Source organism: Ostrinia furnacalis, unplaced genomic scaffold, assembly GCF_004193835.3.
Source record: "Ostrinia furnacalis isolate ACB-3 unplaced genomic scaffold, ASM419383v2 OfSCF6001, whole genome shotgun sequence".
NCBI lineage: Eukaryota > Metazoa > Arthropoda > Insecta > Lepidoptera > Crambidae > Ostrinia > Ostrinia furnacalis.
Window position 1 is genome coordinate 221,581 of NW_021136240.1, and position 27,723 is coordinate 249,303.

General features: G+C 35.4%; 1 protein-coding gene across 1 annotated transcript in view; it reads left to right on the top strand.

Moving 5' to 3' along the window:
• Positions 1 to 1,382: 1,382 nt before the first annotated feature.
• The window catches only part of LOC114361809 (thrombospondin type-1 domain-containing protein 7A), a 77,445-nt gene continuing 51,104 nt past the window's right edge, over positions 1,383 to 27,723 (top strand). The window contains exons 1-2 of the mRNA XM_028316997.1: positions 1,383 to 1,521; positions 17,075 to 17,169. Coding sequence (XP_028172798.1) covers positions 17,079 to 17,169 — 91 coding nt within the window. The 5' untranslated portion in view covers positions 1,383 to 1,521; positions 17,075 to 17,078. The remainder of the gene's footprint in view (positions 1,522 to 17,074; positions 17,170 to 27,723) is intronic.

Below are 27,723 nucleotides of genomic sequence, written 5' to 3' on the forward strand. Positions count from 1 at the left end.
ACCGTATAAAAAAAATAATCTCAATATTTTTTTTTTTGTAGTCATGATACCTATTAATTATACTCTATTTTTAAAATAAAATTGATAAATAAAATAATTTATCATTATTAATAAAAAAATATACCTTCTTAAATAGATTGTAAATATTTTTTTGTTTTCTGTCGAGGAATTCCATAAATATTTCCGAAACCACTTGTTAAAACATATTTTTAAATATTTTTATGTAAAATAATCACTTTAAGCTTACTATCACAATAATTTTTACAAATTAACAACAGTTTGGTACTTCGGAATATTTTCAAAAAGATACCGTACCATAGGGTACGGTAGGGCTAAATGGGGAGTAAAGTTGTTATTTGCCCCTTGCAGTGTTCCAACTGTACTTGTAGTGGAAACTGATAGACCCATTTATAAAAGATAGAAGTTAGGTGAAACAAATACTGTACCTTATTAAGTACCTTAAGGACAGCCCTACAAGCTAGTAGCGCTACACGATCAGTCACGGTGTCGCGTCACGTGCTGCTAACGTTTAATCCGTTTGTGTTCTTTGATACTAACAAGAAACAAATAAATGAAACATTGGGAAATTCATTGTGAAAACAGTAAGTGCTGTAAGAAAATTGTTGTGAACTCCTTTGTCAGTCCTCCTTAAGCTAAACTAAAGCAACTTATGTACTTAGTTGTATAGTGTAGTTGTGTATTACTCGTAAGTAGTACCTAGTTGCGATTTCACAACAAAAATGTTAGAGCTTACGTTTCGGCTGTGTCACAAGCAGACTTAAATTTAATGAAACGAGGAATTTTAATACTCTTATACTTAGTAGCCAAATTGTTCTAGACAGCCTAATTGCTTGATATTAAAACATTAGAGGTCAAAGAATCTTCACGTGCCGTCGCCTTTACAAAATAAATGTGGCCGTTGAGGCCATTGTACTTAGTTTTAAAAGTCTGCTACACCACCTTACTTTAACTGTAACTATAACCATAACCGGGTGTTTTTGTATGGAGTTTGACTGACTTTTGACTTTTGTTAGTTAATGTAAGGCTGAGTTGCACCATCTAACTTTAACCGTAACTCTAACCATAACCGGGTTTTTTGTATGGCCTTTGACTGACTTTTGTTTGACTTTTGTTAGTTAATGTAAGGCTGAGTTGCACCATCTAACTTTAACCGTAACTATAACCACAACCGGGTATTTTTGTATGGCCTTTGAGGTTTTGACTGACTTTTGACGTTTGTTAGTTAATGTAAGGCTGAGTTGCAACATCTAATCGTAACTATAACCACAACCGGGTGTTTTTGTATGGCCTAAGATGGTGCATGCAACTATTTGTAATGTCAACCATACTAGGCGTGGTAAACACGATTAGTCACAGCGCCGCGTCGCGTGCGTCGGACGTTTAATCCGTTTGCTCTTCGGCCTTGCAGTCACATAAACAACCGGCATTGTGTTCTGGGATTGTGTGCAGTGGACCTGCGAATGAACAAGTGATGTTGGCACGTTCTTTACAGAACTAGAGGTGAGTAGGTTTAAAAACTGGCCTAGTTAAACGATGCCGTTTGTTATCAGCGCAGAACTGCGGTTTCAATATCGCCTGGCTTGAGTCCATCAAAATTATGTATTTTCCTGATAGTTTGATAGAACTAACCATGCCTATACATGACTTAAGTTTGTGAAATTACGTACCATTTGAATAGAGACAGAAACACATGTGCTACGGTGTAAGTGGTGTAGTGGAAATAATAAGCAATTCACATCTGCCGCATGAGAGCATAATATGTCACTGCGCAGTGTTCAGTTATTGCAATTAGTCAATTACAGCTGTTTCATTTATGTTTGAGCTATTTCATCAACTAAGTACTCGCAAATTGTATAATCTAACTCGTAATGTACTTTACCTAGTTGATATTTAGATACTTGCTTAAATTCGTTATATTTTGTGAATTTAAAAGTAAAGTAGGTAAGAAGTTTGGGTTGCTTCAATGATTCAGTATCTTTTTCACTCAGATAGATAACCTTCACACGTTTGCAAAATAACGTAAAATTACATGTCGGCAGGTATTCCCAATGGTATCAAATCCGCGTCGGAGTTCCTGTTACATTGTTGGATCAATTTCAGGATAATATATCTCTGTAAGCTCAAACAAATGGAAATATGCAATCTCTTAGTCGAAATCACAACAAGAGGGGAGATTGATTGTTTATTAACAATGGCGATTGATAACAGAGGCTCGTTTGATTGCTTTGCATGCCGGCTCAGTAGCGAGACCATACAATTGCCTCGGATTACAATATGACAGACGTTGTGTTAGATGTTTCTGGTATACCTACACATATTTGCGGTGTATACGAAAGGTATTTGTTTGTATATACGATTCATTAGCAATATATTGTGAACTAGCGGCCGCCCGCGACTTCGTACGCGTGGATCCCGGTTTACCCCCTTCATCTATCTTACGCGGTTTAGATTTTTTCATACAAATATTTTTTACCGCTAACTCCCGTTCCCGTGGAAATTTTGCAATATCCTGTACCTCTAGTACGAAAAACTTTCGAGTTCGTTTCGTTGCGTATTCAAAGTGTCATCGAAAAATTTTGTATGAAAAATTAAACAGCACCCCCTATATTATAGCCGCCCTAGGGGGCGCTGTTTAATTTTTCATACAAAATTTTTCGATGACACTTTGAATACGCAACGAAACGAACTCGAAAGTTTTTCCTACTAGAGGTACTGTTGTAACTAAGCTTTAAGTTAACGTACCTGCATGCCAAATTTCAAGCGTCTAACTTAAGCGGTTTAGATTTTTCATACAAAAGGATTTCCCCGCTAATTCCCGTTCCCGTGGGAATTTTGGGAATTCATTGTTGTAACTAAGCTTTAAGTTTATTAAGGTACCTACATACCAAATTTCAAGCGTCTAACTTAAGCGGTTTACATTTTTTGTACAAAAGGATTTTCCCGCTAAGTCCCGTTCCCATGGGAATTCCTAAGTATACTATAACCTGCCCAGGAGTATGAAGAATGATTGTGCCAAGTTTCGTTAAAATCCGTCGAGTAGTTTTTGTTTCTATAAGGAACATACAGACGGACAGACACACAGACAAAAATTTTAGATAGTTATTTTGAAAATATATTTCATGTACAGAATTGACTTCTCTACAGATTTATTTTAAGTAAGTATAGAAGATAATACTTATCACGGGTAGAATGTGTGACTTGTTTGCAAGGTCGTGGTTATGTAACATTGTTAGCAACGGACGATAGTACTTCAAAACGTTTGCGATTTATCGACTCTAACTAGACTCTTAGGTCTTTATTCTGAAGCCACTCGACTCGTAAAGAAGAAAAAGAGTAGGTAGAGGTTCAATTAAAGGTAGTAAGAAAATTAATACCTTTGTTTATAATATAAAATGTATCTGTCCTTTATGCCAATAAAATATTTTTCATTTTCATTTTTTTTCATTTTCATTCATGTGAGTAATTTTTCGTTATTTTGAGAATGTTCTTTTGGAAAAATGAATTGCAACGTGCTGTGATGATTTTGTTCGTAAGCGGTGGCAACACAATTCAACTCTTCCAAATTGTTTAAAAAGGAAGTGAACAATTATGTTTCAATCACCGCTGGGACAAACAATGCGGGCTCGATATCTGACTCTAGAGTCGACGTTTATAAACGACAGCACATCAAGTTAAATATTTTGGCATCTTATGCAGTTAATGTAGGTAGTGCTCCTCGAGTGACGGAGCACCGGGGTCTTTTTAGTGGGTATGCCTCGTCCTTCTGACGTGGTGAGCCCCACATAACCTACCCTGTCCCCGCAGGGTAGGTATGCGATGCAACGCATTTTTTCCCCGTAAAAAAAAAAAAAAAAAAAAGGTAGTGCTCCTTTTGCAATAAATATATAGGTATATATTCTGATATGCTGTAGGTAAAGTGTATACAGTGCACACTTATTAACACAATGATCTGCAGTTCGTCGCTGTAAATACTGTGTGTTGTTACAATACTGTGTCAATTTTAGGACGTCATTGTTTGCAAGATTGCTTCAATTTCGGCTGCTACTGTGAGAGTTAACCGCGCCGTAGCCATTTTGGTAGCTTTGGTATTTCTAATTAACAGATACCGCTGACTTTGGTATTTGTAGCGGTAATCCACACGACCACTCTATTAATAATCCTAAAATCAATGATTATGGTAAGACAGGCTAATTATTCAATGAACCTAATAATGTAAGTAGATACTAAAATAACAATTATTAATAATTTAAAATTGAAATGGAAACTAGTAAATAAGCTTTAGCTTCAATTAGGAAATTAAAGGCTGTAAGAAACGAATTTAAGTTACAGTAAGTAGGTACTAAAAAATCTAAATCGTAAAAGTGGCAAAGACAAAAAAAGTAAGTAGGTAGGTTTATGAATTTGTGAAGATTGTTAATGTTTAAAATTATTGACAACTTTTATATAAAAGGCGCATACAAAAAAGACATTCCCAGGTAATAAGATTCTGTTTGTGAAATAAAAATAGCCATTGGTAATATTTCGCTGAGCAAACTAGAAAAATCGGATGATTCCCTTTTCCATCTCTTAAACAAACAACAAACAGTTTATTTCGGAATTCGCTGAAAAACCTGCTTCGTAGGGTTGTAGTCGGCTAAAAAAAAGTTTTTTTTTATTTAGTCCAAAATCCTCAAAAATAAAGATTAAATCTGTGTACTTAGGCTTGTGTTAATGAATCGTTTATTGTAGCTAAAATTCAGTTACTTTAAAGTCTCGCGTGTAAAATGGATCATTCTCACGCCCTTTAATCATGGTTAGTAAGGGGGCGTCCATAAATTACGTGAGACTTTTAGGGGGGAGGGGGGGTCAACAAAAACCTCACTAAATCTCACGTGGGGGAGAGGGGGGGTCTCGGGAAATATCACGTAATTTTTTCCGCAAGAAATAGAGAAATAGAGTTTGCCAGAAAACTGGGTTTAATGCCCATTTTCACCATCAATACCTAATTTTTAAGTGGCCCCTATGAAAACAAAATTCCTGTTATTGTGTTACCATAGGGGTCACTTAACTGACCCCCCAGGGGGTCGCGACCCACAGGTTGAAAAACACTGTGCTAGATTAATAGTGATTTTGTAGAAAGGAACAATAATTAGGCTAGGTACTTCTGTAAAAAAAAACAATGTGACCCTAGTACTAACCGCTGCCACTACACGTGTTTTTCTGGATCTATTCGTAATCAGTACCTAGGTTTAGTGCGAGTTTACATCAATTTGTCATCCGCTAGCGACTGCGTAAAAAATAACAATATACATTTATAGATCTTTTTGATGCACTCGTTAGCGACAACGTTAAATGCAAACTCGCACTAAGCACACAAAAATAAACTTTCTCAGTTAAATTACTCCAAAACTATTAAATTGCGGATTTTTTTAAATATCACGTGAGATTAGGGGGTGGGGGAGGGGGTCAGGCAAAATCTCACCAAATCTCACCAAGGGGGGCGGGGGGGTTGAAAAATAGCCAAAATTGTCTCACGTAATTTATGGACGCCCCCTAAGTACTAAATAAGTTTTATAACGCCGTTTTAAGTAAAACATTTGACAGAAAGAGATTAAACATTAATTAAGCCGATATTTAAGGGTGGTGGTATGACCCCTATTTCGTTATAAATCATCTCCTAACCTCACGAAAATATGTTTTTACGTAACTTGGAATGCATTTAGTAATTATATTACGTATTTTCTGTAAAAAAATCTCTAGTATTTTTCTGAATTGGCTGCAAATATAGAGATGTTTTTAAATCAGTGGTAGAGCTCGGGCGACACCTTCCATTACGTTCCTTCCAGCCCTTGGGAACTGTGTATGTGTCGGGAATAATAAGAAACCTACGTCACTCAGTAAAATGTAGCTTTATATGTGAGGGAATTGTGAAAGATGTAGGTACTACTCAGTAGTATCCGAGTAATAAGTACTAACAACAGACTATTTTTAGCTTACTAAGAGGGATTAACTTATTAGTAAGTTTTAATCCAAATAAGTACTTACCTAATTTTGTAAAAAATCAGATCAAATTCTTCGGTATTTTTTACGTTAAATTTATATTTCCAATCTTCGCATTATCTTATTCCTTTGCTTTTAATCGCATATTTTTAATTCTTATCTCCGCTTGTTTGAATTACATCTTATTATCACATAAAATGTAATATTACGGCGTTTTTATCCCCTAAAAGCATTGCAGCAGCCCTGTAACAGTTGATATAGCGTAGGACCGAACAAGCTCTGCAAACCCGATACGCTTTAAGCCCCAAATGCGTTTCTGTACCAACACGAGTCTGATTCTATTTGCTGTAGAGACTACTTCAACTGAGTTTCGAATTTATACATTGCTACCAAAATAGCATAGCCTTCTTGAGCTGAGAAAAGTACCTCCATATTTGTCGAAGTAAAAAGACCCGAAACCTACGTAACTAAGAAAACAACAATAGCTGGCTTGTAACAGACGTAGCGTTCTATTTTTTTTTAATTAAGTTAGTACGTGTCAAGTTGCCTGAAAATACTTGATTTACTTTTCACTGTTGTTTATTTTTCTAAAATAAAAATAAAATGATATTAGAAACCTAAGTACCTACTTACTTACTTTCAATTTTGATGGTTTGGATAAATTAAACATAAGATATGAAACACCCATTTATTTTTGAAAATTTCATTTTACAGGTTCACAGGAGCTCCTAGTCAATTATAAAACCAAAATCGATTTAATTAGACAAAATACTCGAACGGATAGACGGACAGACAGACATGACGAAACTACATAAAATATAAGGGTTCCTTGTCAGGACTACGGAACCTTGAAAACTGTCTGTAGGAGCTAAAAATAGACAACCCTGCGGAATAATAGCTAACATCCAAACACTAATACACAAACACGTCCAAAAACTTCTGCGCCAACACCAGACCCGTGTTGACACTGCTGAAACTTCGATTTGCTCCATAAAATAGAATAGGCAAGTTGCCGACGCATAAAACCTCCGTGGTATAGGTTTTCTCTTAGGTTTGATTTTATTAAAAAACTTGGTTTGACGTCTGTGTCAGTTGAAAAGTATTCCGTGCTTAAGCTTGGTGGATAACTGTATGTTCGTATTTTACGCTGAATTTAGAATGGAGAAGTTTCGTGATGTTGAAAACATTATATCACTGAATGGGATTAAAATATAGACCAAAACTAAAAAGACGGTGAAGATTTTTTTTAAATTCAATTAGAAATGGCAGAGAAATTAATTATTGAATTTACCAACATATTTTCGCGTGGAACTCAAACATAGGAGGTGCGTTGAATTCACGCCACCCGTTATAATTTCAACCACAATGCTTACCTAGCGCGCGTAGCACCCTAGAATCACACTATATGTCAAAGTCTTCTTCTGCTTTTTGTATATGGCCAGGTTAGGATATGTCAAAATAGGTTTCAAAATAATTTTACTAAAAAAGAATCTTCAGTGACCCTGGCTAAAAAATTAAAAACTACTGGATTTTAAAAAATTGGATCTTTCTACAGCACTGGTCCAGGGGTAATTCTGATTCACTCACCGATCACGATTACGTCGTGACGTCACCGATCAAATGGCACGAAATATTTGTTATGCATAACTTTGGGGCCCTGTAACTTCTTTATTTGTAGAGATTTTTATTAGTTTTACTTATATTTTCAAGTTTATTAATAGAAAAAAAATGGAAACTTCTCCATTATGTAACTCTAGTTGAGCCCGCAAAATATTACCCGTGTTTTTTTTATTAAAGCCTATTAATGAACAAGAGGCCGAATATGTATTACTAATAAGTACTAATATAAAGCACGATTCAACACTGTCACTGTCAACAATATCGCCGTATTCAGCCCAAGGTGTATGTAAACATACTCAGAATGCAGAAAGTAACCAAACGTTGAATGTAAATTATCCCAATATGCTAAAACAAAGCTAAAATTCCGGAATAAAATTACTTGAAGGCAAACGTTAGCCAGCTTGCGCCCCAGGAGTATTCATTTTGCTTCCTACTCCAGCTTTTAAATTTTGCGGTCAGGGCTTTCAAACATTTGTTTTTATTCACTGAAGTTTGTTGCTGCAGTATATTTTGAGCAGTTTCTGAAAATAATACAAATAAAAACTATCATCCGTATAAAAGTCTACTTCTCTGAAGTTTCAATATTTAGCTAAATGAATTCTCAATTGAAACAGCAATTAATCGCGTAAGCAAACGCAGAAAAATCATGAACGCTAGCGGGCATCATAACTACTACCTATTACTATAATGTTTACCCGAAGTGTTTTAATATGTATAATGTATAAGCTTTAATCCCAAAACAAAATAAAACAAATGAAGTGCGAAAATTCCTTACATTAGCCCTTTGGTGCGGTCAGCCCATGACAGCTGACCCCATTCCGGGGTATACGGCCGCTGAAATAACATGCCCGTATGGCCAAATAACTGGCGTTTACTGGAATATTTGAGCCACGAAGCGAAATGAAATGTAAAAACATAACGGAACGTCAAATAAAAGGTTAACTGTATTTCACTGCTGAAATAAATTACGTGGATTGAAATGAGTTTCTCCTTTGAATCCTTCAGTCATTTACCATATTTATTATCCGTTTTATATGCGAAAAAGATTACATGACTGAATTTTTTACTAAACCCACACCTATCGGTTTAACGAACAATATCAACGTGAAAAGCCGCATTAAGGGAGTTTCAAAACTTTTTTCAAAACAAAGATAAATCACAAATCCGAGCTTATGTTATGGGTAAATCCCTTACATCGAAGGGTTCGCACAACATCCTGCACCTTTTTGGGGCATTTATTCCCCGCGTATGTGAAACAAAACCCTATACGTTATCGCTTTACCTTTATTTAATCACCGGAGACAAAATGTTTCATTTAGGGAAAAAGACTAATTTGTTTTTGACTACTTTAGCTAGTTTAACAGCTGTAATTTTCAAGAATGCTCCATAATAATCCAGTAAACATGAGAGCCTTTCCACTATAATTAAAGTTAATTAGTTAGACAGTCCCCGCTCGCTGGAGGAGTGCCAGCTTGTATTGCCATACGCACCGACCGCACGCCAATCAAACTTCGCTACATTACATTGTTTGCAAAGTCGACGCTCCATTTTGCCACAGTATACTAAGGTAGTATACCTAACATATGTCAATAGTTAGGTATATTAATCCCAAAGAGCTTGAATCATTTATTAGACTTTCTTCACAACACAAAAATGCTCGGAAAAGCATCTACCTACAGTAGGCGCGCGAGTTCATGTCCATCCTGAGGAATGCGGTAGTGCTGTTACCTAACTAATTATGCTAATGTCGATATCGATAATTATTACCAATTAAGTAGGTCAACCTTATCTACTTATTCCATATTTTTTGCAACTTATAAGTAAGTATAAGTATAAGTAAGTAAGTAAGGCCCCGATGGACATGAACTCGCGCGCCTACTGTACCTAACTAACCATTTATTTTTATATTATTTATCATTCCATTCGATTCCATTCGATTCATTCTTTTCTTCTTTTTAGATTTTTGAATCATTGGTATCAAGTTTATACATATTATCGCATTTATCACATTTTCATCTTGATCACAGTAAAAGCTCGTCAATTCATGAAAATATCCGCTTTACTGAAAGTTAACCCTCAGCATTGATTTTACCTAGTTTTTATAATTATTAATTAATCTGTAGATCTTGGCTAAACACGATGAAAACGAGAGGTAATAAATAGAGAAAATAGTCAAAGCTTCATCAAACTTTTAATTAGGTACTACTGCACCAAAATTGTACTGTGATTTCATGCCGCGAACCAATTATTGGCAGTGTGACGAGGGTGGGTGAATTCTCTGAGTAACTGTAACTGTGTGAGTTGGGCGCGTGGATCTGATGTTACAGGGTATTTATAGACCGAACTCGCAAATGGACTTCCATACAAGTGCTCATTATAGGATATTGACAAGATCTTTGTATACTAATTGGATGTAGATGTAGAATTCTCGATAAACACTCGTTACCTACAAGTATTTATCGAGAATCTACAGATTCATACAGATACAGATCCTACTATAATTTGTTGAGTATAATTGGACTGCGTGGGCTGGTAAGCGTTTATTATGATCATTATAATAAATGTTTGATATGTATTGATCAGATCAACTTCTCACTGAAATACAGCATGTTTTTTATTTGAATTAGTGATATTTATTGCTACGGAGAGCGTTAATGTTAGCTAATCGACCAACAAAGCGATGAATTTGTAAATAATTGCGCCTGTTACACGAATATTGGTTGGTTAAACCATTCGACATTAAATCCAGCACTACGTCTCTTAGCGAACAGTTATTGCCACACAAGCTCATTAAGACTCGGTCGGCTGCAAACATAAATCGCAATTCGGTTGCGACTATCGCAGAATCTCGGATACGGCGCAAACACGATCTGCTCCTAATGGCAGTTTAATTAAAGTTGGAGCTTGATTGTGTGCCAAATTATTGGGACCAAGGTTACCCACGTAGCTTGAGCACGGCAACTTTTTACGGTCATTATCATTTACATGCTGGCTTCCTCTGGGATTGCCGCAGTGTGTTTAATGAGGGTCGGTGACCTCTTGCTTGCCTTAAGGTACATTTATATATAGACTTGATGTGAGCGGAGAGGGCGATATTTGTTTGCGAATGGGTAGGTGTAGGAGAGGGATATCTTTGCGGTCTCATACAAATGTCGCAACATTTGTTATTTCGTTTACCTGCATATACATTTATGTAGTTATTGTGTTATGTGCAGCTAATATGCCCCTTCCTTCTATCAGACGTGATCCCAAAAATATAAATAAGCAGTCTTGGTTTAGGTACTGCAGCTTAGACTAAAATAAGAAAATTCTGAGAAGAACTATAAATAAGTAAACATGAGTATACAAGGTGAAGTGAACAAACACCAAAAAAGCCCTTTCAACAGAAAATCTGCCAGTAAAGTATGCCCAGTTACAACAATATTAAACATCACCCTTAATAATTCGCGCAACATCACACTATCGCGAACAATCTCAGTGTGCTTACCATGAGTTTACGTTACGTGTGTTCACTAGCGACTGCGTAAAAAAATGACATTAATTGTATGACATATTGTGCAGCGCCCCTAGCGGCTACTTTCAAGAAACAAAATCTCCATAGAGATTTTAGCCGTTTTCGCTAGCGAGCACACCTAACGTAAACTCATGGTAGGTACACAGATACGGCGCCAAACACGCGGCATCTCTACCTAATGGCACTTTAATTAAAGTAGTTGCCGGACCCGCGGGCTTGACGGCGTGCCAAATGTTGGCGCACCAGGACCAAGGTTGCTCACGTAGCAGGTTACTATTATTTGGAAGTTCAGGAGTTTGGTTGGAATTAGCAACGGTTAGTTTTACTGATCTTTTATTATTAACCCAATCTGTCATTACCAAAAGAGTGGGTAAAGTTGGGCTTGAAACATTCTCAGATAGTTTGGTTTCACAATACGTTCATCTTTGTTTTTGTGGTTCTTTCGGTACATAAATTCGTCTACTAGGTATACATCAAGTAATTTCTAGTGAAATTTCCTGTAGCAGATATCTAGAAAGACAAGTATAATGAAGGTTCCATTTTATTTTTCAAAATTTTTACGAACCCCTAAACAAACATAAAACACGATAAAAAAGATTTTGTGGTCCAATATTTAAAAATACAAAACCCATTGAAAAGTTATTTTTTCCTTGTTTTGTTGTACATCGACCTATTCTTTAACAAAATGTTAAAGCGAGTGTAAAATCTTCGCTCGGCCAGGCTCCAAACTGGACGATAAAGTCGTTCCTTTCTTCAACATTTCCTTCCTTTCTCTCGGAGATAAAACTATGGAACTGACAGTTTACTCAGTTCCTTTACAAAAACTTAAGTGGTTAATTGGCCCGAGCATTTTCAGCAGCGCTTTTTATTTGAAATTGTTAAGGAGAAAAGCAAAGAAGCTTTATTTAAAACTTTTCAGGACCTATCTATAGACTTCGCCGAAAGATGGCGGAACCTGAAAGTCGACAACTAACATTCGTGACAGTTTTGATTTTGAAATCGCTTTTCAGAGCAATACGCAATACATTCTAGAAAAAAACGCCAAAACTAAGCAATTTCGGAATTATATTTCAAAAGTCGAAATTCGTATTTCAATCTTAATTTTATGGTTTTTAACTTTTATGTTTTCCTCATTTAGCATGAAGCCAAAATGACTGAAGAGATTGTGTGTTAAGAGGCATTGTGCGTTTGCCTTTAATTAAGCCCTTGTCCTGCCGTAATTAATGGCGCTCCTGTTTGGTTTTATGCCCATTTTTATTGGCCATCGCATAATTACTTTTTGTCCCTTGAAGAATTGAAGGGACGCTTTTTGATTTAGTTGAAAAGTGAGACCAAGCTGTTATTCATATTTTTTAAATACCTCTAAGCTGATTGTGGATGTTACTTTGTATTTGTCTTTGTAACTATTTGGTACCGAAAAAAGTGTACACTTCTCTGTGGGGAATTTTGCACAAGAAAATATTTATTGCCTAAAATAGTACTTAGGTAAAAGCTTTTACCACTATCCTACAGAGACATTTGGTGATTTTTATATAAGTCAATGTCATCGAGGTGGCGTAGGTACTTAAAGCACTTTATATTTATTTCATATACCTACACATCAAACAGGACTCAAGTAAACCTCGCACTAGAAAATGCCTTTGTAAGAATAGAGTCTATTTGCATCTGAGACTCTGCACTCAGCACATTTCTGCCTCAACAAGTCTCTGCCACTTTTAATATCCGAATCGCCAGTATTGGTCGGAGCCTCGCTGCATAATGCTGCGACGAGGGCTCTCGCCGGTGCGCTGTTGGCGAAACAATGCTGTACTATCAGCAGAATAATGTCTAAGTTTTATTTTGTGCTACTATCAGCAGAATAATGTCTAAGTTTTATTTAAGTTGTGTCAAACGTTACGTTTCCCAAATTCAGGAATAATTTAAAATCGTACCTACGTTAATTTTTCAAGATTCAATGAAGGCTGATTTATAACCCCTTTCAGTGCGTCATCGTTTCTTTGACATTTATAAGGCTATTTCTCATCGCCACGGTTCTCATCGTCACCTTCGTGGCGAATTTTATTTCTAACTTATTTCAACTTTTTGTAAACAAAAATTGTAGCGCTTGATGTGAAGATTGTATTCTCAGTAGATCAGTCAAATAGTGAGTCTCGTTTGGAAGCTTCAACGTTTTGAATTTTTTGATGCCACGAAAGTGATTCTGTACTTCACAGCAATATTTTTTTCAAACTTTACTACTGTAAATGACTCTTAAGTGTTTATAAAATATATATTTTGTCTTATTTTCATAGATAAATAGCAATAACATAATATAAATAGGTACCTACTTAAATACAAGATAAAATTTTACCGATTACGTCACCTACTAAGTTACAAGATTCTACGCAATTGGTTTTAAGGTTGACACTGGTGGCATTCTGAAATGCTAAAGAAGCAAAAAACGGATTATCAGTACCTCAATAAAAAAGAACTCTAACTGATTATCAGTCCCTCAACAAAAATATTTTTTTTATTTAGGCCAGAGGGCCTCGTATTTTTGTTGTACAACTTTTAACTCAAACTTCAGATCAAATTTATCTTACAAACAGATACACACACAGTCACATATACAGACATACCTACATACAGTCACACAGACAGACAGACAACAAAAATACGAGGCCCTTATTTATTTATTGATGTACTGAGCCCCGATTACGGTAATTTTTAACGTCAACAATCCAGACACGCTTCTCGATTCTGCGATACGATTGGTCGTTCAACAGCGCACGTCAGCTGTTTTGACCAATCGTATTGCAGAATCAGAAACGCGTCTGGATTGTAGACGTTAAAAGTTACCGTAATCGGGGCTCTGATCTCNTTGTGATTGGTTGTTGGTGTTCGGTTTAACGGCAATCTTGTATTAACACTCAAAATTTTAGGTACCTAAAATCGTGTGACCAACGTATTTCGCTTTCTCAATTCAAAATAATTATAAGAAGATATTTTTTTGACTATTGTGTGGAAAATATATTTAATTACGATGATTTTAGTATATGCTACACACAAATTGAATGAAAATTGTGAATGCAGTAACCAAATGTTTCATTGCAACCGAAGGTGTGACACGATGAGAACGCGAAAAATGACCCCGTTTTTTATGGTTTCATGTGATTTTTTCGTATTATTTTTGCTTCTATTACGATAAAACTTATTTTGTACGTAGCTAAATAGATATTTTATCATCTGATTTCAAAGTTATTGTTCTAACTTATACCGTTTATGAACTACTAGCTTTCCGCCCGCGGCTTCGCCCGCGTGGAATTTTGTCTGTCACAGAAAAACTTTATCGCGCGCGTCCCTGTTTCAAAAACCGGGATAAAAACTATCCTATGTTCTTTCCCGGGACTCAAACTATATCTATGCCAAATTTCATCAAAATCGGTTGCGAGGTTTAAGCGGGAAAGCGTAACAGACAGACAGACAGACAGACAGACAGAGTTACTTTCGCATTTATAATATTATAGTTGGGATTATTGTGTGACCATCAAATTTGAGTGTAAATGAGAAGTACCCATAATCGCTTAGCAAATACAGTCGCCTTGTTATATTACGAGTATAATAACACGTCAGTCAAGCTTTCAAATACTGTGTGTGTCAATATGTTTGATATTCGATACCATGCGATCATTGTTTTACGAGGTACTAGCTTGTTAAATCCCTTTCAAGTTTATGTGCGATGCGTACGTCTGACGAATGCTGAATTGCTGAGTTAACCTCATTCTTTATCTGTATTATTCATGGTTAGGACAGACCTGTGTCAATATATTAAAAATAAATCAATTGAAACAAAAAAGAACGAATAAATAAACAGATGTGTATGTTGTTGCAATGTACGCAAATATATTCATGGAGAAGGGATTGAACCCACGTTGATATAGGTATTCAAGTTCTTTGTTTAATATGTTATTTTGGGAACCTTTGATCTGAGGAAGATGAAAATATTGAATGGCTTATATAAAGACTTATGTGATGGTACATAATGTAAGACCGAACCAAACAACTGTTTTGTCGTCTGAAAACAGCAGCCTCAATATTCAGAACGCTTCCTTGTCATTAAAGAGAATATCCAAAGAGTAGTTTTTACAGATTCATGGCAAATATACGTAAGTGCCGCTTCTTAACGCGCTACATTGTACAGTCAGACGCGAGCGCTGCTCTAGATATAACTCTTTTAACGCTACCCTAGTTTTGAACAACGGGACTACCCTATTGTGACGCCTTGAGTAAGTAGAGTCACCAAGCTGACAGAAAATGCAGGATTTTATAGCTTTGTACTCGTGTATTATGCGTAATAGACGGTAATGTACATATTATACGTGACTGTTTTACGTATCATTTCATCACTCGTAACTCGGTAGTGATAAAAATGAAACCAGCCAATCACACTACTGAAATTCTAAGACAATAATTAGGTATTTTAGACTATAGTTTTCCTTAACTTTGTAATGAGTTTAGGTTTAATGGACCCCCAGCAATGTTTAAAATGTGTCTTGAATACAATTAATATCGTAATATAGAGTTGGCAGATAAATCTCTACCTCTTGTAAAAATAAATTAAATACGAGTACTTCTTTATCCCTATTTTTCTTCTAAAGACGGAAAAGATTATCTTGTTTGTAACATTTATACTTATCCTTAAATAGGAAGTACGCTATTGTCACACCAAGTTTCCTTCATCTTCAAAGCGGGGTCACCTTTTATGTCGCAAGACGAAGGATTTTTATCTGGATTTGAAATTGTCGGATGTACAGTCGATAGCACATCAGATAACACACATTTTTGTTGGAAAATAGCCTCTATTAAAACTACATAAGATACCACAGTGTCTCGTTGTTGTGCTGTCTGTACCTCCACTACGGGTGCGTGTGACATCAAGCAGAATGGCTATGGAAATAAGGGAGCTATTTATGGAATAAGCGAATAATGAGATAGAGCTTGGATAGTCGATGCAATCGGGACTGAGAATACGATTTCGTGAACGATATTACATTCTTAAATCAAAATTTATTTTTATTGCTTGTTTTGTCTCTGTGTGTAAATTTATTTTTGGGATCCATTCTGGATTGTGTCGTTTGTTAATGTGGTTTCAAGTCCTTGTTGAAAATATAGTATATTCATACTTTGTTTATTTAAATTTAGTTACAGTGTACATTCCTTTCGTCTATTTTCCTTCATCTTACCCAAAGTTAGCGAGCAATGTCGATTCAGACGGACTACTTTTCTTTCACGACACTCATTACCTACATTCTTTCTTCGGAATTCACATCCACCCAAATGGGCGCACCCCAAATTAATTATATTATACTCCATATTTGTTTTCAATATTGGAACTCATTGGTATATTTCATGTATGTGTTTTGTGAAAATAAACACTAGTTTGATATTCTTGTGATAATTCTATTTACGGTTAGCATTGTTCATAATTGATAATGAGTTTGTTCAACTTTACTTTTCTATTAACGACATTGATAGTCGAAAATAGATAGTCTTTATTGTATAGTAACACGTGATTCAGCTCTAAATACGCTTAAAATAAACTTAATCAATTATAATATAAATAAATCTGTTAATAATGTTAAATAGTAAAGTCGTCATGACTGTTTGTTCGATGGATGTTTGTTTTTTCATCACACAAAAACTTCTAGACAGTATTTGATCATAATGGGCATTATTAAAAAAAAGTTGGTATACCCGGGACGAACTCTGGATTAAATTTGGTTAAAAGGGCAAATAAGTTTGAATTACCACATCTGTGCTTGACCAGGCTTGACCTTATTGTGACCAGTCCTCATTGACCTTATTGTGACCAGTCCTTGACCTTATTGTGACCAGTCCTCATTGACCTTATTGTGACCAGTCCTCATTGACCTTATTGTGACCAGTCCTCATTGTCCACAGCGCGATGAAGCTGTGCTGGCTCGTGCTGACGGTGGCGGCGGCGGTCGTCGCCGACGAGGCAGCCGACCCTGAAGGCTTGCTGGAACCCATCGCTGGTAAGTCACCTCAATAATTTACTAATTTGTGAGCACCTTATTAAAATAAATAGATATTTTTACGATAAACGCAAACTTAACAAAGAAAAAATAGTGATTTGTGAGAGAATATAACGTGATACCTTTTATACTGCTATATTTTGGCGGATTGAGGATCTGGTGAAGATCGTGGGAAAATCCTGGTAGCGCAGAACCGTCAAGTGTATTTTTTATTTGTAAATAGGTTTTTAAAAAGCACTTTCTCTTGTCGTTGTGGGAATTCTTTGGTACTCGTAAAATCTTTGTCCAACCCAACGTCTTTAGGTTGATAGGGAAAAGGGAAGGAACATGAATAATTTAGTTTCAAAATGTTGGTTTCTTAATCGCGGTTCAAACAGAAGTCGGTATGACTCATAAAATAACATGTAATAGGTTTCACAAGCTAAACTCATAATAGAAACCGATTTGTAATCTTCTACCAAAAATAATGTAGGTGTTGCAAGTTTGTTACATCAGTAAGCTACTTAATCGCACTTTACGGCTTCTTCCTCGCATAAAAACAATAAACGGATACACACTAATGCCGTATCTGGTCGTAAAATACTAAGCGCCCACAAAAATGAGCGTTATATCCGTCAGAATTAATTCCGCTATAAACGGCCTCGTAGTCTACGCATTAATGCTACGAGGCTACGAAAATTCGTAGGGCCGTAGCAGAAGCTACGGCAAATATAGTATGTTACTTGTTATTATATGGTTTCCGATAATATTTTTGTAAGAATACGACACTACACATTTTTTCACATAATTTTATTTCACATATTTTGTGGTGTAAAATAACAGTCAAAAATATTATGTACTAGCTGACCCGGCGAACTTCGTACCGCCTTAGCGTAGAGATTTTCTTAATATTTTTTCCGTAAGAACCATCCTTGGACTTCCACAAACATTAAAAAAAAAGAATTATCGAAATCGGTTCAGCCGTTCACACGTGATGCCGTGACAACGCGAAACGGGTTTCATTTTTATACAGGGTGGAAACGATAAGTGATCTCATTCGATTATTTCTAAACTATACAAGATATCGAAAAACTGGTTACTGATCCTGAAAGTGCTTCACGAGCTCTATCCAACGGTACCAATTATAGGTTACGGAATAAACTGAATCTATCTGAAAATTCAATGTTTCCAACTTCCATACTAAATGTATGTCAGACGCACAATATTAGAAGTGTATATTTTTTTATTTGATAATAAACTCTTAAAATAAACTCGTAAATTGTATTCTTATTTAAAATTATTTCTGGAAAACATTGGTTTTAGGCTATACTTGCTATAATATTGTCAAGAGATGAGTGTCATGACTGTGGTAGTACTAAATGTATGGGAAAAGGAAACATTGAATTTTTGGATAGATGCAGTTTATTCTGTAACCTATTATTGATACCATTGAATAGAGTTTGTGAAGCACTTTTAGAAACAGTAATCAGTTTTACGATATCATGTGTACTTTTTAAAATAATGTGACTTTACCAAATGTATGGAAGCTGGAAACATTGAATTTTCGGATGGATCCAGTTTATTCTGTAACCTATTATTGGTACCGTTTGAAAGACCTTGTAAAGCACTTTCAGAACCAGTAATCAGTTTTTCGATATCTTGTATAGTTTAGAAATAATCGAGTGAGATCACTTAACGTTTCCACCCTGTATATATAGATGACTGCTTTTCGATTTTGGTAACAATTTAAAAACATTAGAACTAAATATTAGTATTTATGATACCTCATTTCATATTGACGATGAAATAAATCGAAGTTACCTTCATTAGTCCGTTTCAAACTGCCATACTACGAACCCGTAGCCCGTAGCGGCCGTAGCTCGTAGCGCGTAGCTCGTAGCCGGTTATTGCGTGCCGAACTCCATTAAATATTACGATCTTCGATTATTTTCTGATGACAATAGTAATTACAGGACGGGTTGTATACAATTTATGTGGGTGACGACCAAGCATGCTAACAAAGGATATAAATTATTCGACAAAGCTTGATAACTTAATAGATAAACAATCAATCATGTGGTGTTTGTTCATTTAACTTTAATGATTATACGTCATGTGAACGGATAGTTTATGGACTTATAGTCCAGTCAATAAAGAATTTGTATAAAATGTATGTAATTTACAAAAAATATATCTGTTGTCTAGTACCCATAGTACAAGCTTTGCTTAGTTTGTGACTAGAAGCGTAGTGTAAAATGTCCAAGGATATAAAAAAAATATAGAGGGAAAATGCGTGGAACAAAATTTTTTACTTCGGGACTTTGTTTGGAGTAGACAAGGGCTAAGGGCGGGGACTTTTGATATGTTCACCTCCTAACTAGTCCAAACGAAGTCCCGAAGTCAAAAATTGTATTCCAAGCATTTCCATCTACACCACAGTTAAGCATTCATTGACTGGACTACTCGTATTACAGTAGGTTTAATATTTTAAACTGTTTTATTCTTCAATACAATAAAGTATGTAAGTGTTGGTTCTACAAGATAGTACACAGTGAGTATTGGTTAAAGAAGTGTTAGTGAAATATGAATTAGTGAAAATACTAGTACTATTAAAAGTTGAAAGTAATAAAATACTTTTATTTTAGTTTATTATTATTACCAATTTCAACAAGTAAATTCACCAATTGGAATTGTTCGGTAATTCATCCTGTAAATTATATCAATCAAAAGCGAGTTATAGTTTAGAAGTTAGATTAGTTTAACCCTTCCCTATAACTCCGCAGTATAATCCAAATCAAATCCAACTCGTGCGCGTTTGATGAGTCCTGTAGGAATACTTTGCATATAGGTCCGCAGCCGAGGGAAATTGGAGGTAGATTGGACCTCCCAATTTACTTCTAATTTGCATCGCAATGAATAACGAGGGTTTCGACGATAGCTTAATCTAGTTCACACTTTGAACAACGAAAAGTGTATGCTCAAAGCAAATGATGGACAAAATATATTTCAGTGAACACACGAGTCACGACTGTTTTATAGATGTATATTTTACATCTCTTTCTAATTTCTTATTGGTTTAACGTAGACGATCTATAATAATAAAAATGGTTATACTTATAAGATATCAGTAACATACTCGTTATTTATGAAAACGATATAACAATAAAGATGTCTCTATTAGTAATATCGTTTTTTATTATGATACTCGATAAATAATGAAGATGCCTTTGTCTTATTGCTTATACCTAAACTTAAACATAAGATTAATATTTCAGATATTGTATTGGCATAGTTCGATATCGTAAGTAAGCTCTCAAGGGAGCTCTTAACACTGTTTATTATCTCGTAGTAGTGCTATAGCGCTACTCAGGTACTCTTGGAAACTTATTATTAATAATACGAATTTAATTTCAAATCGTATGGTTTTCATCTGATTTTGATGATGCTTCTTGATGTAAATCGGCGACAGATTATATTTATTCCTTAGGGCGAACAGAGGATAATATTCGCTCAGTAAATCTTCATACATGGGCCAATGTACTGTGCCAGCAGAATTCGGATCGTCTCCATTGAAACTGCTTTCAAGTTGTACTATGACCCAAACTTTATATGGGCCAGTGGCTGCGTAATCACATCAGTCCACTCCACAGAGTTGGCTGTCTCTTTCAATTTTAGGTGAAAAGCTTAATATAGTAGCTGTAGTTAAGAAAGTTTTGACTCTTGCCGTATGAGTAGACCTTAGTAAATTAATGTTCAAAGTGAATTAAATGTTGTTTCAGCTTTAATAACTAACAATATTTAACAAGTAAAGTAATAAAGAAAGTTTTAGAATAATCAACTCTGGAATTTCAAAAACTCTTATGCAGCCAAATGAAAATAATAATTAAGCTTTCTAAACTTACCACTTTCTAGGATTTCAAGCACTATTTCAAACATAAGGTCAAAATATTATACCCTATCCCACAGATTGTAAAAAGTAATTGTAACTTTTTGCTATGCTGCGTCATTAATCTATATATATAAAAGAAAGTCGTGTTAGTTACTCCACTTATAACTCAAGAACGGCTGAACCGATTTAGCTGAAAATTGTCAGGGAGGTAGTTTAGAGCAGGGAGGTAGGAGAAGGACATAGGATACTTTTTATCCCGTTCGAAATAAAAAAAAAGTCTGCTTATTTATTGCCATTAAGGCGGAACAAAGTTCGCCGGGTCAGCTAGTAGACTTAAAAAAGGAGGAGGTTATGTTCTTTTATTTTAAATTAGCGTAAAAGGATTTCTGGCGGTAGTTTGCGATGCATGCTTTTGAGCGGTTTAATTACCATCGCGATTAAAATTCAAAGTGAAAGTACTTGCTTTATGCGGGGTGAAAAAGTTTCCTCACTATTCGCATAATTACATCGCGAGGTTATTTACATACATTATTATGTATTACCCAGCTCTCTCGTAACCGCGATATGGTGGATAATTATATGAATTGTTATTCAGAATGGGAACGATCGTGATCGAAATGTTTGAGTGCCATATTTGATTCATTTCTGATGTATTTTCATGAAATATTTTACCTCAAAATGAAGCTTTAGTTTGTGATTTATGTGAAAGACGAGTAGAGCTTCGTTTGATAGAGTACGTTAAAGTAATTAAAAAGGCATTGAGTGACTTTTGCTGAATACGTCTATCGCAAGAAACTTGGGTCTACGCTCTTTGCCGCGTAACAGATTGATTCTTAAATATGAAAATTGAAAGAAATTGAATTTAATTAGAGCAAGGCCTGTTTATTTTGGAGAACATGTGGTTATAAAATGTTAAGCCCTTACAAATTACAACAACAAAAGGTAGGTCCTTTTGAAATTGAACTTTTATTACGTACAATGCGTCTGAGCTAAAATCTATTTCTGCACCAAACCAACACTTGATGTTGTGCTTAATAGAAAAATGACATTCCACGACATTAGCGAGAAGGAAACCTAAAAGGGCGCAGTTTTATATTTTCCGGGTAAATGCAAATTGGTGGCGCGCGCGTTGTTCGCAAATCGAATCATCGGCGATCCGCGCCGCGCTTCCGATGCCATGTTTATTTTATCAAGCCTTGCAGGTAGAGCGGTGCTGCCGTGTGTTTGTTTTAAATCTTGTTTACGGATATTGGTACAGTCATGCGAAAAATTCGTAAACAACATTTCTATAATAAAAAATAAAATGATTCTACAATAAAACAAATTTTTAGTAGATAATACTGGCGCATTTTTTATATTATTATGAGTAGATCTTTAAATTGGAATAAAATTACCAAGTTACTGGCAATGTAACACATTGTAAGTATATCACATAAATTTTATAAGAACATTAAAATAAAGAAAACACTTATTTTAAACACAGTGAATTTACTAATGAATCAACATCTCACAGAATTAAAAAATTCTGTAAATTAATTATCATAATTATTTCTACCAGCCATCCCATCTCTATTATTTTATGAATTATGTTCTAAGATGACAACCTCCAAAAAAGTGGCACCATAAATATTAGCTCTTCCAATCTTCACGACGACAAAGTAGATTATTTTACTTACAAGGGGATGGGTTATTATAGGGGAGGAATCCGACACTTCCGAGCCGATCTGGCGCAGATAGGGAGAAGTGTCATGTTTATTTTATCAACGCCCCGGCAGCTTCCAATTCTAGATAAGAGAAAATAGGTACAATACAATTTGACGGCATTTTCTTTTATTTTCTAAATAAGTGGCTTATTTATAGTACACGTCTATTCTCCGTATTGAAATCCATATAAAAAAAAAAAAACAATTTATTAGCAAATTAGGTTACCATTGATGTTAATAAGTGGTTTGCAGTCTGCCTTCTATCATCCAATAAATACTTTTATTAATACCACCGTTATAAATTTTATATGGATTCATGATTTTCATCTACTTTGGCTCAGAATAAGCCTGCGAAATTATTTTTTATCACTTAAAGTATGTCATTGAAGAATTCGCCCGACCCCGGCGGGTCATGTCGATATATTTTTGGAATGTAGGCCTATAGATAAGCAATTTTATCCCTTCTCGTGGGCCAATGAAATTCCAGGCACGTTCAAGTTCTCTGAATAAATAACCTCTGGCAGTCGGCAAATACAAAAACTTTTCGATCAAATATGATGCGCGTTTTTTAATGTGTTATTGGAAAGCTAGCTGCAAACAACATTTATTTGATGGTAAACAACTTCTTAATACTCTTTTATTATTTACTTAACCTCGTATAAAGGAAAAAAGGATAGGAATGAAATAATTTTTCTTGCCAAAATAAGTAAATAAGGGTTCCTTGTCAAGACTACGGAACCCTAAAAACTATGTTGAAATAGTTAAACTCGACTGCCAAGTTAACCACAGGAGTTCCTTTATCCGTCCTCGTTTCTCAAAACTAGTTTATCCTACTTAAAATTCAAAACACAATCACACACATAACTTGTAAGTTGCTTATGTAACAAATCTACATGCTACCAAATTACTTATATAAACAACCATTTGAGTACATACGGGCTCAAACAATAAACTGCTTCAGCAAGCAACATCTTGCACCCTCAGCACACAACATAACTATGTAAATAACTACATAATGTGTGTGTTAGCGTTCTCTAGCGTAGCACCCAATATTAGATCGGATGTTTTGAGAGCCCGATTAGTGGTTAGGGTTGAATTTCTCAAAGTTAGGTGGTTTGTTATGCTTTTGATCAAAAACATAGTTCACATTGTTAACAACTAGCTACTTGGTCTAGTAAAAATCTAAAACTAAGCGCCAGGTAAATTAGTAGAACAACATTTTAGAAGTTGAAAAGTGAATTTCCGAAGTGCGGGTAGCGCGAGTCCTCAGTTATTCGCAGTTAGGTGATCACAAAGTTTTGTTTGAAGCTTCAAGCAACATACTCGTTCGTTCATAATTTCATATGACATAACTTTACCAAACATTAGTTAGTTCACAGTGTGACGCTACTATAAGTACCTAACTAATTTTTTATGGAGATTAGTAAGCGTAAACCAACTATAGGTGCACCTCTCATAAAATAAAAGTGGAAGAAAATGTGCACATTTTCACTCAGAATGTTCAAATGTGTAGTTTCGCACTTCATCACAAACGTCACAAGTATGTAAAGCATGTTGAAAAGTATTACTACTCGTGTTATAATTTTGAAACAAGCTTACCACAAGCAACCTAATTATTACCTCCATCGTTGCAACAACTAACCGTAACCAACAAAGCTGGAACTTTGGAAGTTACAAAGTGAATTTCCGAAGTGCGGACACCAGTTCCGCAATTATTTGCGGGTAGATAATCACGAATTTCCTGAAGTTGCCGCTTTTTGGGCGCAGGATAATCCGCGTTTTGAAACAATAACATTTGCATTTGCGGTTATTAAAACTGGGAAAGTGAAAGTGGACGGCTCATTTCAACTTACGAGTATACCGGCTTATTAAAACGTGCTCAACCCATAATCCTTAAATTTTGCTTTTTAAAAGCTCTTACACAAATTTGCACGGCAAATTCTTCCAGGCAGCCCCAACTTTAAAGGTAAAGTAACTTTTTATTTAACTAGCAGCAATAATTAAATTACGTAAATACATAGGTACGTTGAAATTACATTTATTTCCAAATATTTATTATGTTTTAAATAATACTAAGTGTTCTAAGTACCTAAGCCTTTTCAAAATATTTTAAGATATAATTAATTATATTGCACGAAACAAAGGCTAATCAATGATTAATTAAACGACACGGAACTTATATTATTTTAAAAACTTCAAAGTTTTAACCATATTCTATGAATAATAAGTAGCACTAGAAAGCTTTGAACGTAATCTAATTCTCATTTAAAATTCTAACTTGTTAAAATAATTTTATCCACTTTAATCAACTTTTGGTAAGGTCAAAATTATACGTTGGGTCTCATAAATTATCCTTTGCAAATATTATTCCAAAAATAATGTTATACCCCTGATAGTACTAAGCATTTACAATGAAGTAGCTTTCCGCCCGCGGCTTCGCCCGCGTGGTATTTTGGTCTGTCACAGAAAAACTTTATCGCACGTGTCCCTGTTTAAAAAACCGGAATAAAAACTATCCTATGTCCTTTCCCGGGACTCAAACAATCTCTATGTCTTTCATTAAAATCGGTTCAGTGGTTTAGGCGTGAAAGCAAGACAGACAGAGTTACTTTCTCTTTTATAATATTAGTATAGATTTTAAGCCTGACTAAAAAAATTTTAAGAAGCGGTCACATTAATTAGCATAATTTGTCTGATTTCTAAAGGCGTCTCCGTATCTTTGGTTATGCTTCCCTCTCTCTCATAGCGAGATGCTTCCTTGTGTGACAGTGTAAGACATAGTTAACTAAAATTAAGGAATCCCCTCGCCTGGTGTGGTTGGATGTTTTTTAAAGATTACGACAACATAATTTCAATCCCGAGACATAACCTAAACTGCCACACATATCATAAACTGGAATTATGAATGTTTTCCAAGCATCAATAACAAGATAACAATACATCAGCTGCATGAGCGGTGTAGGCGTGTGCGGCGCAGATAAGCCGCAACAGCCGCTTAGGGCCGTTCCAGCCACTATTATTGCTGGGCTCGTGTGCCGTGTTAGTGATTCACGTGGGTTCGGTTGTGAACATTTTGTTTACGTGTTCACCTTGCTCAAACATATTGATTATGAAATGTAGAGCTTTAAATTGTAGGTACATCAGAATAATGCTGTTGGTTTACAATTGCACCTATTAATATAACTACAGAAGAATCCTTACACAAAGGAGATACTGACCGGCACACTAGGGGACGGCCACAAATATAGGTGTACTAGGATTTAGGAAAGGGATAAATCAGGGGTTTAATTTAAGTACATATAGCGCGATAATAGATTACTGAAAGACCGCACTAAACGCGGATGAAGCCGCGGACAAAGCTTGTTTATTTGTACATTTATACCTTGGATGACTTACCCGAACAAGTAACTTTAAAATACAATTATGTTTACCAAGTACTTAAAGATTTTTATTCTACCTGCAAGCAAAGGTCACCCATTTGCCTACAAAATTTTATTTAGTTCATAGAAACCATAGGGACAATCCTCCGAATTCCCCTACAGACCCCAAAGTGGAACTAAATATTTGGGAGGATGTTTCCGCGGCTTGCCATCGGACTTCCGACCTTCCCTTAATTAGAAAACTTCGGTATCTAATGTACCGTCTAAGGAACTTACAGCAAATGAACTTCTTTGTTTTTATCTCATTGATTTTCGATTTTTTCCGCAAACTTTTCTAAGACGTTGCCTTATCTAAGGAAAACAAAAGACGGAGAGCAGGAATGGATGTGGTTTATGCAGATGACATTCTACTAGTATTCCTTCAGAGTATCTAATAAGTTTTGAAGTAAATAAACTTTTTCTCATTTCGGATTTTGACAAATTGAATTTTCGTTTGAACCACGTGCTAGCGAGCGAGAGTCAGATGTAGACCACATGATGTACTCGTACCATACTTACTCCGAGTAATGTAATTTTTATTATGTAGTTATTCAAAAAATAGGTACGTATATTACGAACTTATTTATTACAAAGCTATAGGAGAATCTTAAATTTTTTTGGTACAATACGAGTACACACATATTTTATGTTCATACTACGAGTAAAAAAATATTAACATTCCACTTTTACTTAACTCATTCCTAGTCAGAACTGCGGTTCGCGAGTGTTGTCAATGTAAATAAAAAATATAAGACCATTTTGACTACCTCAACCTTGTAGCAATAAAACTTAATTTGACTAAGCCCCTGAAATGAGGTCTTCTTTAGCGTCGGCCAGGCAGACGTTTTGTTATTTGAGCCTGAATTAAATATTGCCCGGCCGTCTGTTGTGTTTGTGAAGGAACAATAAGGTATGGTCACATTACTACGGTGTATGCCTAGGCAACGGATAGCCTAACGGGTAGGTATGTAACATTATTGTGCGATATCGCAGAGAGACCTGAGAAAGCATTGACTACGCGCAGCAACGTATCATTGAACAATGATCTACCTACAATAGTCTGGGAAAAAATATACTTAGTAACCAGTGGGTTTGGAAATGACTATCTCAAAAAAAACTTGTAATGCCTGTCAAAGCATTTTGCTATAAATGATTTAATTATAAGTCTAGGAGACATTTTGACTTCTGTTTAATAAACAAACTCCAGACACTTATTTTTTGCAAAGTAGCATCTCCTTCGACTACATAAGACTACATAAAAATGATACACTACATTCTTATGTAGTCGAAGGAGATGCTACAGTGTTTACCTTCAAACCATTTTTACTTACACCTGTGGGAAATAACAGCTTAAAGAGTAGTGTGGCATCAGCCTTACGAGCTTGTATAATAACGCAAACGAAAGGTTGCTTCATTTCTTTTGAAAATTAGCACCAATTTTCCGCTGTGAATTATGACTCGTTTAAGTATAATAAAGCATAAAATATTCTATGCAAAAAAGTCATGTAGGGGTAAATGTTGTTTTATGTTACCTAATTGTATCGTCTTATGTTACAAATAACAG